The sequence below is a fragment of the Notechis scutatus genome, chromosome 5 (assembly GCF_049901735.1).
Source record: "Notechis scutatus isolate UNSWTSFEM ecotype Mainland chromosome 5, rNotScu1.2, whole genome shotgun sequence".
Taxonomy (NCBI): domain Eukaryota; kingdom Metazoa; phylum Chordata; class Lepidosauria; order Squamata; family Elapidae; genus Notechis; species Notechis scutatus.
The window spans coordinates 71,708,298-71,726,535 of NC_142013.1; the positions used below are offsets into that span (position 1 = coordinate 71,708,298).

The 18,238-nt window shown below is 35.6% G+C and overlaps 1 protein-coding gene across 4 annotated transcripts in view; it reads right to left on the reverse strand.

The window, feature by feature from the left end:
- Nucleotides 1-4,939: 4,939 nt before the first annotated feature.
- GLRA2 (glycine receptor alpha 2) overlaps nucleotides 4,940-18,238 on the reverse strand; it is a 159,439-nt gene continuing 146,140 nt past the window's right edge. For all 4 annotated transcript variants that reach the window (XM_087967005.1, XM_087967004.1, XM_026666727.2 and 1 more), the window contains one exon: nucleotides 4,940-6,425. In XM_087967005.1, coding sequence (XP_087823131.1) covers nucleotides 6,126-6,425 — 300 coding nt within the window. In that variant the 3' untranslated portion in view covers nucleotides 4,940-6,125. The remainder of the gene's footprint in view (nucleotides 6,426-18,238) is intronic.

The following is an 18,238-nucleotide window of genomic DNA, read 5'->3' on the forward strand; positions in this document are numbered from 1 at the left end:
GTACTCTATAAAAACCCTATGTTTTCACATCTTTCACATAATGCGATTGTATCTGCAGATATGTCCACCACTCTAGTTCCACCGCTTGGTTTTCTAATTCTAATCTAGTTTTCAGTTCACCATTCTCATCTGATATATCTTTATAAGAAACATTTTTTCCATATTTATGGCATTTGGATATATCAGTGATTCTAGAGCGGAGAGCTAGACTGGTATTTTCATGTAGTTTTGTTGCTTAATTTTATCCACACTGATAACAATGTGTTCCTTACATACTGTCTTTGGAAAGTATATTTCTCCTGTATCAAAGAAACGCGTGGCCCTAGTTGAAGGTCATGACCCTTCAATACCAATAGTCTTCTATGCCTCAAAGTTATCTACTCTTTCATCCACCTAAGTACAGCTGCTTGGTGGTACAATTCTCAGTCTGGTAGTCCAAAGCCTTCATTCCCTTTTGACTCTTGCAGTACTTTCACTTTTATTCTCAGTTTTTTTCCCTTTCTGAATAAATTTTGACACTATTCAATTCATCAATATATTTTCTCTCTAATTTTATTGATATTGTTTGGAATAAGAAAAGCATCTTTAGCAATATGTTCATCTTTATTGTGGCTATTCTACGCGTCATATAAAGTTGCAGGTTTTTCCATCTCTCTAAATCTAACTTAATTTGATGCATTAATTTTGTATAGTTATCCTCTTTGATTGTTGTACATCTTACTGATAAGTAGATTCCTAAGTATTTCACTTTTTTCACTATCTGGATACCCATTTCCTTTATTAATTCATCCCTCTGTTTGTTTGTGAGGTTTTTAACTATCATTTTGTTTTTTTCCTTATTTATCTTTAATCCCACAACGTCTCCGTACTCTTCTAATTTCTCTATGAGTCTTGGACCAGATTCTAATAGCTCCTCTAAAATGAAAACTAGATCGTCTGGAAATGCTTGCAGTTTATACTTTTCTCTTTTAATTTCCATTCCTTTGATTTGCTCACCTTGCCTGATGTTTCTAGTTAGTACTTCCAATATTAAGATAAATAACAATGGAGATAATGGACAGTTTTGCCTTGTACTGTTTGTTATTGAAAAAATTTCAGTTACCTCACCATTCACAATCACTTTAACTTTCTGATTTGTATATATTGCCTTGAACATATTTAAAAATTTATCTCCAAATTCCATATATTTAGTTGGTGTAGCATGAATTGCCAGTTCACATTATTGAATGCTTTTTGAGCATCTAAGAACATCAATGCCAATTGCTTTTCATTATGTGCTTCGTAGTATTCCAATGTATCAAATATTACTCTCATATTATTTCTTATCTGCCTTTTAGGTAGAAAACCATTTTGATTAGAACTCCTTCAAGAATCTCTTCGGTCTTTCTGCTATTGTTGATGTGAATATTTTATAGTTGGTATTCAGTAGAGATATGGGTCTATAATTCTTTATTTCTGTTAAATCTGAACCCTCTTTTTGTATCAAGATGATGTTAGCTTCCACCCATGATGGTGGTATCTTTGCTTCAGATAAAACTGCATTATATACCTCTAATAATGATTGCCCCAGGATATCTTGTAACTCTTTGTATATTTCTGCCAGTAGCCCATCTGGGCCTGGTGTCTTGTTGTTGTTATTGTTGTTGTTGTTGTTGTTTATTACCTCTGCTAGTTCTGTCATAGTTATTTTCTCATTCAGCATAGATTTCATTGTTTCTGGCACTTTAGGTAAATTAGCTTTTCCTAGATATTGTAGTATTTTCTCCTCTGAATATTCCTCATTATCATATAGTTTCCTATAAAAGTCCTGGATAATATTCTTTTTTCCTCAATTTGATAACGTAGAGTTCCATCTTTATCTTGCAATTTACTTATCTATTTTTTCTGTTTCTCCTTTTTCAATTTATAAGCTAGCCATCTTCCTGGTTTATTTGCATTCTCAAAAAAGGTTTGTTTCATTCTTTTTATATGTTGCACCAGTTCTTCTTTTTCAAGGATATTCAGTTTAGTTCAGTCCATTTGCTATTTATTTTTTGTGGTTCCTTTTGTAACTCTGCTTGGAGTTTTTTATATTCTTCTTCTAAGATTCTTTGTTTTGATTCCTTTTGTTTTTCTTCACTGTAAATGTTATGTCAATTCCTCTCATATATGCTTTTTCTGTATCCCATAGGTTTTGTAAAGACGTGTCTTCTTTCCTGTTTTCTTTAAAAGAGAATCCCATTTGTTTTTCCAATGTCTGCTTAAATTCTATATCTTTTAGTATCAATCAATATAACACTACTCCTCTCTTCTTTTGTTGTGATAACAGCACAAATAGTTTCCCCAATTTGGGGTACTCCAGTAGTTGTTTGTATTTTCCTTTTATATAGATAAAAGTAGTGATATTATGTAGTGATATTATGTCAAGACTTAATCTTTGAAATTTGTTGATGGTTTTCTTCCTTTTCATGGATGAGTTCAATCCGTTGATATTTAGTGATAATATCTTAAGTTCCTTGCATTGTTCTATTTATATCTAGGTCTTATACTCCTGGTTGCTCTTACTTCTCCCGGTTCTTTGGGTCTTGTTCCATTATTCTCTATTCGGTCTTTTTTCTCTTTGCTTTTGCTGTGGTTCCTTTTCTTCTATGGCAGGCATTCCTTGATCTCTATCTTCTAACACTTCCCTCTCCCCCAGTTCCTCTTCAGTACCAAAATACTGGTTGTAGAACTCCATTGCTTTATCCAGTGAGTCCAATCTAGATCTCTTTTCATGCCATGTGGCCAGTATTCCTACCAAAGTTAGGCATCTAAAGTTAATGTTATACTTGATCAACAACGTAGTTAAAAATTGGTACTGTTTCCACAGCTCTCTATCTCTTCTCGGGACTTGTTTCAGAACTACCAGTTGATTCTCTTTATAGTGTATTGATTCATCTCTTGCCTTATTAAGCACTTCATCCCTCATCGATTTCTTCACGAATCTTACATGCACCTCCTTTCGTAATTTGTGCCTCCTTGCGTAATTCGTGTGGATTTCATGTTTCACTGATTTCTATCAGCATCTCTTCTTTCTCTATCCCTAATGCCTTTGCCAGTAACTCTGTCATAACATCTGGTAAGTCTTCCCCTTTCTCCTCTTCCATATTCTGGAATCTCAAATAATGTGCTCAAATAATTGTGACCACATGATGTAGGAATGGTGTGACAGTTGTAAGCGTAAATACAGGTTGTAAGTCATTTTTTCCAAGGCTGTCATATTTTTGAACTGTTGTTAAATGAATGGCTGTAAATTGAGAATTACCTAAAAGGGCTGTTGTCTCAAGTGTGGCTAAGTACTTGGGTTTCTCAGAAGAATTATATGTTCTGGGAATCCTTTCTCTATTTTCAAGTGAAGGATTCCCAATTTGTAATTGCCCATTAATGGCAATACCTGACATCCCTGAGCTGCAAAAGTATCATAAAAGAAATACTAAAAATTCTTAACATCCATAGTTTTGCACTCTAGATAGGATACTCCTGCTATCACAAATGCATTTTGTTTTAAAATTACTTGGGTGGTATTAAATGTATCAGATTTCTTTTCTCTAGTTTGTTTCCAAGCCAGGTATTCCATATCAATCAATCAAACTTTTATTACAGTCACAAACCAGAAATTAAAACATTAAAATAATAAAATAACAAAACAAAACAAGAAATAATAGCATATTACATAGAATTCACTGGATGATCAATAGAGTTCAAAGAAAATATTCAATGCAAAGTTATCAAGTAGCCTTGGATGGGCAGATGTAAAGAATGGCCTCTTGTCTCCCTTTTTATAGAGTTTTGTAGTTTAGAGATTTAGCCAAACATTATCAATGGAATGGAGTGCATTAGTCAATTACAAATAAAAGTTTCCTTAGAATTAAAGCAGATGCCACTTCATAGTTAAACAGATATATCTTTATCTAGAGGTAAAACAGGTATGTTTTTCTATGCATATGATATATATTTCTTTACATGGGTTTTGCTACATCGTAGTTTATTTGTATACTTCTGCTGGAGCCAGCCTTTATACAATGGCATTTCTTAATTTAAACTTATTGTAAACATATAAGAAAAATATTCCAATAATACGATAGCCCTAACAGGGCTCCCATGTTCTTCTGCAGATGCTGAGACCTTTGTTAAGAAATCTATATATACTTGCTTCAAAATGCATTCAAGGTTCTTCCAATCTTATGGTAGGACCTACCTTTGTTCAGTTAAATAAACATGTTTCATTTATCAAGAGAGATCTGGACATTGTCTCTTTGTTCGCACCAAGACACACCTGATCCTTGCTCAACACTCTGCTAATTTACCACAAGAAAACTCAATGGGAAAATTGGCAGGAAGCTGGAAGTCAACACCCATTCCCACGGAAAAACCTTCTTAGATGAGAAGCAAAATGTCTTCAAGGAAATTTTTTTAAAAAGTCCAGTTGCCTTTTGAAAAATCATCTTTGGGACAACCATGATCTGTATAACTGAGAATCTCCATAGACGCTCCCATTCTCACTTTTTTTTTTTTTTTGCCTTCCCATGGTCATTCTGTTTCTCTATTAAGTAAGGAAATGTCTCTGAAATAATAACCCTACTTGCCATAGAAAAGCCAAGTTTTAAAGTATATATTTCAGGAAGTAAATCATGAATTTGTACTTTTCTATACTTAAAAAGACTCTTGTAAGGTATTGGGAAGTGGTTTTTTGTATATTTCTATATCTGATGGTTTACACATTGTATTTTTAATGAGAAAAGCAGTAATATGTTTCATTAATTTAGATACTACTCCATTTCCAAAGATTCCAAGTGACTTATAAGGTATCAACACATAAAAGTTAAAATTTAAATACTAAAATCTCTAATAACAAAATTACAGATGACCTGATGCACCATGATTTGGGGACTCCATGGTAGGAAAGAATAGTGAACAAAAATGAATTGTACACTTAACTTTATTGAAATTGAACAATTCACTTTTCTGTAATAAATTTTTACAGCAAATGTAAAATCTTAATGTTTGCTTTGTTTTAAATATTACAGGATTTTTTTCTGGGTAAGCAAAAATACCTCCATTTTCTGTTTGCTTTTTTAAATTGTTTTCTTTTCATATGTACTTTAAAACACATAGCAAGGATTTAAACCACATAGCGCTGGCACCAAAAGGTTAACAGGTTATGAAAATCACAGTACAGTTTAAAACTTTTTAGTAAGTTAATGATATTTAAAATGACACCCACCCGGTTTTTTTTAGTAAAGATATAAAGTCAAGGTCTGTAAACAAGTCATGTTTACCTACAGAGTTATCAATTCGCAACTACAAGGAGATCAGTAATAGAAATTCAATGCTAAACTGAGCTATTTTTGGACACAAGTTCTTAACCAACAATATGGAGTAGAATTATGACAGGTAAAGTACGGTTTGGCACATTATGCTGCATGTAGTTAATTTAAAAAAACCTAACTAAATTGAAATAAGTGCACCATCTTAAAATAAGAATATTATCCATAGTACAAGCCATTTCTGTAGATGAAAGCAGTGAAATTAATCACAGTCTATGCAATTTGGACCTCAGTTCTAAGAAAGCAAGAATATTAAAATGTACACCCATAAAGATATTAAAGTATAAGGCTCTTCTTCCCATGCCCTATTAGTAGAAATACTTTACCATTGACAAAGGGACTTCTGGGCTAACTATTAACTACAGAGATTAATGGAATGTAGCTTAGTAGTGTAAATACTTGTTTCCTAAAGGAAAGCAATGTTACCCTGAATTTTTTTTGGTCCTCTTAAAACTCACTGTAGGGCAGCCATTACAGACAATCCCAGGACAGATGCTTTTAAGAATTTTTTAAGTACAGCTGAAACACACTGACAAGTCAGAACAAATGTGCCCTGTGTGTGTATGTAATCTTGGCAAGAATACTGGAAGAACCACATAGAGAGTACCTTTTCATTTTGCAATCTTAGCAAGGTATTTTGTTTTGTGCAATGGTTACTGTTTCCCATTACTTGTTTAGCATCACAAGACAACAAACCTTCAGTGCCAAGGACAAAAAAAGACACTTCACTATTTACAAGAAAGTCAATTTGGCTAGAAAACCCAGCTTGCAAAGAGTTACTTATTTTTTGTGAATATCCTCATGACGTATAATTTTGTATGTGATCCAGTAAAATATGTTGAAGATGAGAAAGGCAAGTGGGAAGGCAGCTCGGGATATTGTATCAATCCTTTTGGCACGGTCCATAAATTTCTTTTTGATGGAATCTGAATCTTTTGGCATGGGAGGTGGTAGAGGATTGGGAGGTGGTAGAGGATTGGGAGGTGTAGCTTTGACTGTGGTACCATCTTTTACCTGTAGGCAGTGACCCATCCCATAGCCACCAAAATTAAATCGGCTGTCACGAGCTGCATCTTCTTCCTGAAGAAATAACAAACAAACAAACAAATAAATAAAGAGAAATAACAAAAAATCAAATTGACTAAATTCCATTATACAGTATGCTTTTTGCTTTTAAGATGTCCTTCAATGGAATGGGACAACTCACCATGGCCAACTCACTGCGGGACAACTTGGTGCAGGATAATTCAACAATTCAATTTATTTAAAATAATTTTTAAAATAATTTACTTTTTGTCATTTACATTTCATTCTGTCCCTCCTTTGGCATTCTTTCTGTGATGATTCTAATCCACCATTTCTTCAATGTTAGTGTAACTCTTGTTCCGTGGCAAAGTGTCCCACAGCAACTTGCTATGGCAAATTGTCCTGCAGTGAATTGGCTGTGGCAAGCTGCCCTAGACCCTCTTTCAAGGGTTGAGAAGACAGAGTTTCTGGCTGTCAAACAGGATGGCTTTATGAAATCCCTTTGCTTTGACAAGACCAATATTTTTTTGATAAAAGAACAGACAGATAACTTAAAACTATACTGTCTTGTTGCTAAGTGCCAATGGTATGAGGGATTCTAATCCAGATCCAATAGCCTTATACCTGTGCTGTAAATGTACAGATATTTTTCACAAATAGCTTGATTAATATAAAGTTTAGCTAGAAGTAGATCTAATGATAATGATAAACAAATTTCACAGAAAGCTGCAAAAGTGAGTGTTTGCAATATTTTCTTCCATTCTAAAATAACAGGTTTATATAAAAATTAAAATACTATGATAAATCTGGAATATGTAGAGTTTCCTTCTAAACTTTTAATTACAGTTTTGTAAGAATGTGGTGAAGCAATGTTCCCAAGCTGCTTTCTTTTTTACATGCAAAAGGCAAGCAGATCCAGGTCAAAAGATTAATTAAAGAAGTAAGGAGTCCATGTTTTGTATTTTAAATTTATTTGCATGCTGTCAGCTATGGTAATAATTTATTATATGAATTACACTTCTGACTTTTTAGCCTTTCTCAAGAATGATGAGTTTCTGCTTCCACAGGGTCGATTGAAGTTCCTAATGAATGATTAAAGGTGGTCTAGAAAAAAATAGATAATAAAGGCTAACACAACTTTCCATTATCCCCTTCCTTTGCTTAAAAAAAACATGAATTCTGAAAGTTCTGTACTACATATACAGTATTATATGTACTACATATAATAAGTATTATACAAATGGAACAGTTTTGCTTCCTCTTTTATCCACAGTTATTGTGGTTTGGTAAGGATTTTGGAAATATTCAGTTACAGATACATACACTCCTTATGAAACTTTTCTCTAGTGAAAAAATAAATGTGAATTTTAATAGTTATTCTATCCATTAAGAAAAAGGATGTAGATTGACATAATTATATTTTTGAATATATTACCTTATTACCAGTTATATTTTGAATGTTTCTGTGCATTAAAAAAATCAAAATTTTGTGCCCTAACAATTACTGAAGTACAAGCAATATGTTTTACATCAGGTACAGTATTAATAACAATATTATATTATTTACAAACCTGAAAACTGATAAGTATAGTGCAGAAGTGTGACAGGAATGGTCTGTTTTTCACATTTTCATTTTGAATGACAAAGTGCTACAGATAGAAAGAAACTAAACAGTCCAACAGAAAGAACCAGAGGTGGTATTCAGCAGGTTCTGACCAGTTCTGGAGAACCAGTAGCGGAAATTTTGAGTAGTTCACAGAACCAGCAAATACTACCTCTGACTGGAGATTTTATAGTATCCTTCCCCTTCCATGCCCACCAAGCCACACCCACAGAACTGGTAGTAAAAAAAAAAATGAATCTGGAAAGAACATTTAAACACCAGGACTTGGCTGTCTAGCTGTGATTGAGCTATACCTTTATTTTTAAGACATGAAGTATATGATAAAGTTTTGGATAGGATAAAAGAAGTAACTCCAGTTCCATGGTTTTTCCAAAGATTGGATACATGGCCCTTAAAGACTCTCTGAGAGATCATAAGTTCAACTTGATATTTTCCTTTTCCAGAAGAAAAGTGATGAAGGAAAGCCTGAAGAAGCATGATATCCAGAATGGCCTGATATGTGAATAAAAGGACTGAAACTTCAAAGTAATGGACGAAGGCTTATTTAAGTTTCCATGGCTATATGGAGCAGCCTAGCAGACAAGAGTAGAGCCTTGATTGTAAGCATCCAGATGCCCACTAGATGGTATATATGATAGTGCCACACTTGGAATAGAGGTTCCCATAGTTTATTCTGGGCATGACAAAAGTTCTGTGAATAGAATAGCATGGAATGGAATGGAATGAAATGAAATGAAATGGAATGGAATGGAATGGAATGGAATGGAACGGAACGGAACAGAACAGAACAGAACAGAACAGAATACCTTGGAGGTTTTCAAGACCAACTCCTCACTCAAGCAGGAGAACCTATACCATTTCATACTCTTTTTGAGTGTCAACATTTTTTTTACATCGTGGCGACCAAACTAGTTCGTATGTCACAAAAATGCAAGTAGTTGTAAATAAATAAGAGCTAAGCAAATCCCTATAAACTAAGTTCAAATACGGATGCCATGGTAATTAGTGATGGCCAGTAGCAAGCCATTCTAAGCAAGCCACTCTACTCACCACTTTCAGCGTTACATATTTTCCACTCATTTGAATATGAGCAGAATCTGTCTCTTACAAAATATGTCTTAACAATTATTTTATTGATACGAATCCTTAGCTTGGAATAATAGCTCATTCTGCAGTGGAAAAAAAATCACATACTCTTAGGTATTGCTAGATATGTTGCAACTAATAACGTACACCTTAGTTTTCTCCTTTCCTTCCCAAGTTTGGTATTATGCAATCCTATGTGGATTTGCTGTGTAAATCATAATTATTTCCTCCATGTACCCCTTATTTTGAGGCATACAAAATATGATTCGGCATCTGCAAGTTCTGTAATTTTCATCCATCATAATCAATTGTTCAGAATGTCTGAAATTGTAATCCATCTGTAAAACAGGTTTGGAAAGAATGCTTCAGTTATCAAGCTAATTCTTACAGACTGCATGTCATTATTTGCTTCAGGAAGTTATGGGTGCTCCAGCACTGGAGGTTTTTAAGAAAAGATTGGACAGCTATTTGTCTGGAATAATATAGGTACTCCAGTTTGAGCAGGAGGTTGGACTAAAAGACCTTAAAGATCTCTTCCAACTCTATTATTCTGTTACTATAATCCTCTATTGCTATTGCAGTCCAGAATAGAATGACTTAGGCTCAATATTGACTCAGTTTCAAAAGAAATGATGACTTTGAACTGAATGCATTCAAGGCACTGACTGTTTTATTCTTAATTCCTTTACATTTGAACTGCTACAGAGAGCAAACAACTTTAGCAAATACAGGGCTTAACTGAATTTCAAGGACAAAAATGCAAATACCAGGTGTTTTTTTTTGCCAAAGGACTCAATAGGGCATGTATTAGGTTTCAATATACTCTATGTCAGCACAGAATAGAAAATGTGTTTTATCATATTAGTACTGAAACAGGATCACAACCTGCCATATAGTTCACAAAATAGGGACTCGCTTAAATGAATGAAATAGAAGCCACATTGTGTTCCTGTATGGTTTCCATACATTGAAATGGTGGTGACTTCTGGGTGGATGGTGCCTTTAATTTGTAATGATAGAATTCATTAAAAACATTTTGATATACACTTTATTTTTCTGCTTTAAAGGTCTGTAATTTAAACATTTGACTGTAAATAATCTCTTGCCAATATTGTATAAATACCACTATATCAAAATAATATAATGTATTATGGTACTTACGACGTATAACAATATAATAAAACACATTTTAAAAACTACTTAAAAACACACTTAAATCTGTTATCTAAAGGCATTTTTATAATAAGCCCCTTATTATAATTATGGATGGTATATCGTATCTATTTAAGGTGAAGTCAGACAAATGTTGGGAGATTGGGAGTCACATTTCTATTTTTCCATCTCAGAAGTCTTCAAAGACTGCACAAACATTCCTACAGGCAGTTCCCAACTTACAACAGTTCATTTAGTGATTATTCAAAGTTACAACAGCTATGAAAAAGTGACCTATCACCATTCTTCATATTTATGACCATTGCAGCATCCCCATGGTCACATGATCAAAATTCAGATACTTGGCAATGACTCATATTTGGGTCTCAGTGTCCCAAAGTCATGTGATCACCTTTTATGACCTTCTGACATGCAAAGTCATTGGAGAAACCAGATTCACTTAACAATCACGTTACTAATTTAATAACTGCAGTGATTCACTTAACAACGGTGGCAAGAAAGCTTGTAAAATGGGGCAAAACTCACTTAACAAATGTCTCACTTAGCAACAGAAATTTTGAGCTCAATTGTGGTCATAAGCCAAGGCCTACCTGTAGTCACTTTGTGGGGACATGTGTATCCATTTAGTAGCAAAATAGCATGTTGATCTTTCTAAAAACGATCTACAAAAATTTCTACCAAACTTCAGCTGTTTTAAAGTATCACAAATCTAGAGTGAAAAGCTTTCCTGTTGTTACTTTAAAGTTTTACCACTGTTTAAAGAAAAAGCTTCACAATGGCATTTACCTTTAGTACATAGAGTATATTTCTCTGTGTACCTCATCATACCGCATGCATTTTTGTAATATTTGTAGTTAATTACATGACAAATTTCAGGCAAAGTGGACTATTACTACATAGGTGTAGTGCAGCTTATTGAATTTCCTGTATTATAAATGTTTGAATTCACACTGGGTAATTGCCTTAAATTAATTGACTGAATCTCTCCTCCACTCTCTCCTTTTCGTTCTGCCTGCCCAATCTTAAAGCAGTATGCTGCTTGTAAGGAGCACATGTTCAACAGATAAGCAACTTATCTCCTCAAATGTACAGATTTTTCCTCCCAATTACCACCATTTCTTGCAGAAAATAACTCATCAATAATGATTGCTGCTGCTGTAATCTTTCAGTCATCTCAATTCAAGTGGCTATATGTGGGTCACCCTGAAGGATAAGGCTGTGCATTCTTTCTATTGTTAAATTTATGTCCCTGTCAAAACTGGCATCCTGTTGTTTCAAATGAGCAAAACAATGTACTGAAATTGAGGTTAAAAATTAATTGCAGCAAGTTTCCATGCAAAACCTATCTCTGTATCTAAGTTTACTAGCTGAATCTTTCCTTCATAGTTTGAATTCTTTATTTTCACATGGCCCTTCTGAATTTGGAAAGTAAATTGTTTATAGCTTCTTCTATGAAATAATTACTGGTAGTCCTTGACTTAGAATAGTTCATTCGTGACTGTTCAAAGTTACAACAGCACTGAAAAAAAGAGACTTATGACTGTTTTTCACACTTACAATCATTGCAGCATCCCCCTGGTCACATGATCAAATTCAGATGCTTGACAACTGGTTCATATTTATGACGGTTGCAGTGGCCTTGAGTCATATGACCATCTTTTGCAGCCTTTTGATGAGCAGTCAATGGGGAAGCCAGATTTACTTAACAACCGTGTTACTTACTTAACAACTGCAGTGATTCACTTAACAACTGTGGCAAGAAAGATTGTAAAATGGGCGAAAAATAATTTAACAGATGTTTCACTTAGCAACAGAAATTTTGGGCTAAAGTGTAGTCGTAAGTCGAGGACTACCTGTATATGTTTTCCATTTGTTCTCAATGATAGACTTTGAATTGGTTCCAAAAGTCATGAATTGAAAGTCTATGCCATATTAGTCATGATTATTTAATATCAATGACATTTAGATGGACTATGATCTTTACCAGCAAGTTTCTTTTATGATTTTGATTATCTTCTTAACTTAGACTCTTCTAAATTTCTTTTAGTACTTTGATGCCTAACTTAGATGATGTATAATTGTCATGACAGGTTTGCAAAGGAATTCCACTGCTATATGAAAGTCAACAAGCTTGAGAAAGATAGGTCATTCATAGAAAGTTGAACCATAGAGCAAATATAAATGAAAAATTGTTACAGGGATAAATCTGTAATTTATGCCTGCAATATGGATACTTGTTAATCAAAGGCAATGGGTTTTGTTGTTTTGTAGTTCCTTTGTTCTCTTTTATGATGGCCACTTCTTCCTCCTGCCATCTACAAACTGCAGAAAACACTCCTTGAAAGAGAGTGAGAGAAAGGGGGAAAAAAAGTTTTCCATGATATTCAGCAATGGTTGTAAGCATGAACCAGTTGCCAATCATTTGAATTTTGACCACATGGTCATGGGGATGCTGTGAAGATTATAACTGTGAAAAATGGTCATAAGCCACTTTTGTCAATGCCGTTGAAACTTTGAACAGTCACTAAATGAACTGTTGTTAATCAAGGACTACCTGTAAATAAATAAATAAATAAATGAATGAATGAATGTAAATAAATAAATAAATAAATAAATAAATAAATAAATAAATAAGATAGACAATACAAAAATGAATTGCATACATTTAGTGCAGTACTATGTGAGAATGACCTTGGGAGATGGGGAGGGAGATTTGCTTAAGGAATGGTCAGATAATAGAGGGCACAGCCTGCAGCTACATAATGGGAGGAGAAAGAGGCTAAGAAGGGACCCCCTCATTCCAAGTTTTCAGATTGAAAAAGCAATGGCAGATTTATATTTTCAGACTTGCAAGAATCTGTTAATGTAGCCTTACAATAAAATAGAATTAGATCCTTTGGTTGTGTTTCCTAGTTTATCTGGGAAGGTCGACATTTAGTGACAATAAAATAAGAGCCTCTAGCAGGAGAGTAATTCAAGGAGCCTGTCAGAACCACCAGCTTTGGTTTCACATCTCGCTGGCATTCTACCATGAGTGGGAGAAGGGAGGGGGACAAAGGGGGGAATAAATGGCAAGGCTACTGTATATTTTTTATAATGGGAAATTGGGAGGAGGAAATTGACAGTTGAGGAAGAATAGAATCTGGTTTGTACTGGCACTTGCATCTTCAAGGCCGTTTGCCCGGCGTGTGGAATTTCATCAGCCCAAACACCTGAAAGTCTCTCATAACATCATGGCAGTGCTGGATTGGCTTCTCACAGACTGACCATGAGGGGAGAGCTAAGAGAACCAGGGGCTTTACCTTCAAGTTGGCATACGGGAATTTTAGATTCTGCTTGCCTTTAATACAACCAATATTCCTTAGTATTCCTTTTCACTTCTAATGGAGTCAAGAGTTTTACTTCCCTAGGGGATCAGGTCTGATGGAGGCTATACATAAAATACTCACTTTCTTGTACTAGCATATGCATTCGTTCTTCACAGTAAGTAAACCAGACAACATTTTCTGGGTCAAGAATAATGACTTGCCTCAAGCACATAAAAGTGTGATATCGTTGTACCTGCATTTTAGAGAACTATACTATTGATTTCCATCGCATAACTATAGTAAAGATGTAACATAAATACAACATGTGTGTTTGTGGATGGTCATATAAAGAAATATGTTGCTTGATATCAGGTTGCTTGATATCAAATATTGATATAGGTTGCTTGATATCAAAACAAAAACAAATCACAGTCTTTAAAACATCATAATGGAAGTTGTATAGAAACGGATATTCTTAAACGGTTTAAAACACAGGTTGGCAATCCTTTTTTACAGACTATTTCATAATATTGCTTAAATAAATAAATTGATCTCTTGCAATACTATCAGTATCACACAATATCTCATCAGTGTTTGAGATCATTAAAATGTCAAATGTCAGTGATTTTTAAAATTATTTGAGGTGGTTAAGGATCCCACAGGTTTGAGGAAGGAGGTCCAAATGGCATTTTGGTACTCATAGTGTTGCAGTCTAAAGATAAGACATAGATGACTTGTCAAATCCTTTCTTAGGGAAGCTGTTTGAGAAAGTGTGGATGTGCAGTTTGTGGGATTATTTAAGAAACTGATTATTTGGACCTATTCAGAGTCCAGGTACAGAGCCAAGTTTTTAAAGCTTTGTAAAAAAAAAAAAGCCAAGAGGATTGGGGCTATTCTAATTTCTGAGGGAAGAATATTCCATAAAGAGGGACTACTGCAGAGAAAGCCTATCTTCTAATTTGTGCCATTTGACCCTCTTTGGCTGATGGGATCTGCAGCATGCCCATTCTGTTGGATCAAATTGGATGGGTAAAAACTCAGGTCCTTCAGGTAACCCAATCCCAAGCTATGTAGGGCTTTAAAGGGGACAATCAACATCTTGAATTGTGTCCAGAAACACACTGGCAGCCAGTGCAGCTCACAGAGTAGTGGTGTTACGTGCAGTGGGCTGGCACCATTTATTACCCATGCAGCTGCATTTTGCACCAGTTGAAGTTTCCAAATGCTCTTCAAGGGAAGCTCCATGTAGAGCATGTTACAATAATCTAAGAGGTTACAAGGGCAGAGTGGTGGTGAGCAGGGCCTCCTGGTCCAGGAATGGATGCAACTAGTGCACTATCAGGAGATGTGCAAAAGCTCTCCTAGCCACAGTTGCCATCTGCTCTTCTAGCAATAGAGGACACCCAGACTATGCATTGGGTGTGTCTGCATTATGCCACCTCATCCATAAGTAGAGATGGAAGATCCTGGTCTCTGGAAGGTCCAAATACGCAGATTTTGAATCATCTGACATTCAATTAGCCTAGTAATGTGTCTACAATTAAACTATCTTAATATTCTATATAGTCTTGTAAGAAATTGCTCTGTTCTTTTCTTCCTTCCTCTTGTTCCATACAGTGTTGCCTTTCCTTTTGGGACATTATACTTTAATTAGTAAAATTAATGATGTAGCTGTTCTAATCGTCACCAAATAATCCATTAACCTTGAAGTTGAGTTGTTTTGTCTACACGTAAACAATAGCAATCTGGATCAGTCTTGCCATATTGAAGAGATGGAGCAGCTGCTGGGTAATTGTACAATCATTGTGAAAGTTGAATTATCTGACACATTTGCAAAAGCAGGACATAGCTAAAAGACAACACACCTAGCATACACTCAGCAATGATAAACCTATCTGCATCTAACATTGAAAATTAACACATTAATAATAATACATCCTGTTTCCTTCAAGCTGGGATAAAAGTCCCTTGTGACATTATTAACAGTGCTGCTTTTGAGCAGTGATGAATAAGCAATTATAAGATCATAAAACCATTAACTTTATTTTTGCTTCCATGTTAGTATGAATAAAAACAATGTAAACTATGCAAAGGAGTTGATCTCACAAACTATTTATTGAGTCAAAAATTCCAGTTTCATGGAATTTCCACTAGACTAAGATATTTTCTGCCTCTGGCAGTACAGGCAAAAGTCATCTCCATCTGAGCCAAGACAAGGAGTATAGAACTCAAAAAGGTAAGCTAAGTTGACATATGAGGCAGAAAGTCCAACAAACATTTGCCATGTCTATCAGTTACAGCACAAAAATAGAAGACAACTAGCAAAGTACATACTTCTCATTTTATTCAGAATCCTTTCATAGCATCTGCTACCTCTGTCTTTGCTTAATTGGAGGGACAACTTTGCTCACATGGGTTAAAAAAGTTACTCGTGTGTTTATTCTACCATGGATTCTTTCTTATAAGATAGCTGCATAGTAGTAATGCATAGGGAATATCTGTACAATACTACAATTGCATTTTCCTCCATCCCCACATGGTGCAGAAATAGATAGCAGCAGGGGTGGGCTGCTACTGGTTCGCACTGGTTCAAGGGAACTAGGTGTTAATTTTATGGCCAGTTCAGTGAACCAGCAAATCCCAACCCTGGCTGGCTCCACCCACCCCACCCTGCCCCTCCCAGGACTCTCCACATGGCCCATTTTGGATTGCAGGTAAGTGCAGGGCTCAGGGAGGGCAAAAAACAGACCTCCAGAAAGTTCCAGAAGGCCTCCAGGGAGCCTCCAAGGTGGTGCAGGTGGCCAACTGGGCCACACTCACACAGCAACCGGGCAGAGAACCGGTTGTTAAATTATTTGAAGCCTACCTCTGGATAGTAGTGTATAATATGTTCATCTGTTCACCTTAAATTCATAGGAAACTAGTAATTCCTTGTTGGTGCTATAAAAATAGATGGTACGATGTTGTATCTAGCAATGATGTTGTATTCCCAAACTGAGATGTTTCCAGTGAGGAGAAAGTATAATAGAAAGGAGAGCAACAAATGCTGAAGAGAAGGAGACAGTTGAAACGAGTATCCTTTCCCCACCCTGCCTTTTTCACAAAAAGCATTTGAATTCCCAGAGAAGAGCCTCCCTTGATACAACCCTTGCCTTTGTGATTATAAACAAAAAATGAACAAAATCTTCACTTATTCATCACTATTCTTCTGCAAATGATTATGTGACCACGAAACATTAGAACCGTAAGAAAACAAAAGAAGATGAATCACATTGGGTCTTCAGCGTGTGAACAGCTTTTCCTTAAAAGTAAAGGGGGGGGGGGGAAATGTATCAAAGATCATCAGCAAGATGAGGTGTTTGAATTTCCTCTGCCTCTGACTTGGTTCTTCTTCTTTCCCTCTTTTTGTGCTCCTCTCCTTTGCATATTGCTTGACTTTAAAGTCTGTCTTCCCCCAAATGAATGTGGTAAACTTAAAGGGGAGAAATTATCAAATCCTTTTGCAATCAGATGCACTGTGTTTAAAAGCGATGGTGAGATGATAGTCAGACCAACCCCAGATCCATTATAATATATACACTAGTTAAAAATAAAGATATAGATTTATGTTAATTACTTCTCAGAAAAAAGATAAACCAGACATTACAAATCCATAAACAATTGTTGAAAATCATAGGCCTGCTTCTGGATTTCCTTGTTTAACTTCTGCCCTCTGAGTATAATAAATATTTGGAAATAGAGAATGCTCAGTACAGGTAGTCCTTGACTTACAACAGTTCATTTAGTGCAGTAGTGGGATTCAAATTTTTTTTACTACCGGTTCTGTGGGCGTGACTTGGGCATGGTGTGGCTTGGTGGGTGTGGCAGGGGAAGGATACTGAAAAATTCCATTCCCTCCCCACTCCTGGGGGGAGGTTATTGCAAAATCCCATTCCCTCCCCACTCCACTAACCTGCTTTCCAGCTCCGTTCTCCTGTGCAGGGCAACAAAAGAAGACCCAGCCAATCAGCTGGGACTCGGGAGGCAGAGAATAGATGGGGAGGGGCTAATCAGAGGTGGTATTTGCCCATTCTCCAAACTCAAAATTTCCGCTACTGGTTCTCCAGAACTGGTGAGAGAACCTGCTGAATACCACCTCTGATTTAGTGACCGTTCAAAGTTACAATGGTACTGAAAAAAGTTATTTATGACCATTTTTCACACTTACAAACATTGTGGCATCCCATGATCACGTGATAAAATTTCAGATGCTTGGCAACTGACTCATATTTAAGACGCTTACAGTGTCCTCGTGGTCATGTGATTACTTTGTTCTGAATAACAGCAGTGTTTCACTTAACAACTGTGGCAAGAAATGTCTCAGCAGCAAAAATTTTGGGCTCAATTGTGGTCGTAAGTCAAGGACTACCTGTATTTCTACTCCTTATACCTGTTGGGCATTCATTACAGAGTTTATTCACATATATGTTCATACAAATTAGATGTATAACGTATATGGACACATTACTGTATGGTGCAAAATGAAGAATGCAAAGTGCTTAGAGGCAAAGGCAGTAAAAGCATCATCCCACTCTCCTCTTCATGCACTTTGCCCCAAAGGTGCTTTTTCAAAAGGCAACTGGACTCTCCATAGACATCTTTATGCACTTATTGTGCCTAGATAATATATCATTGCT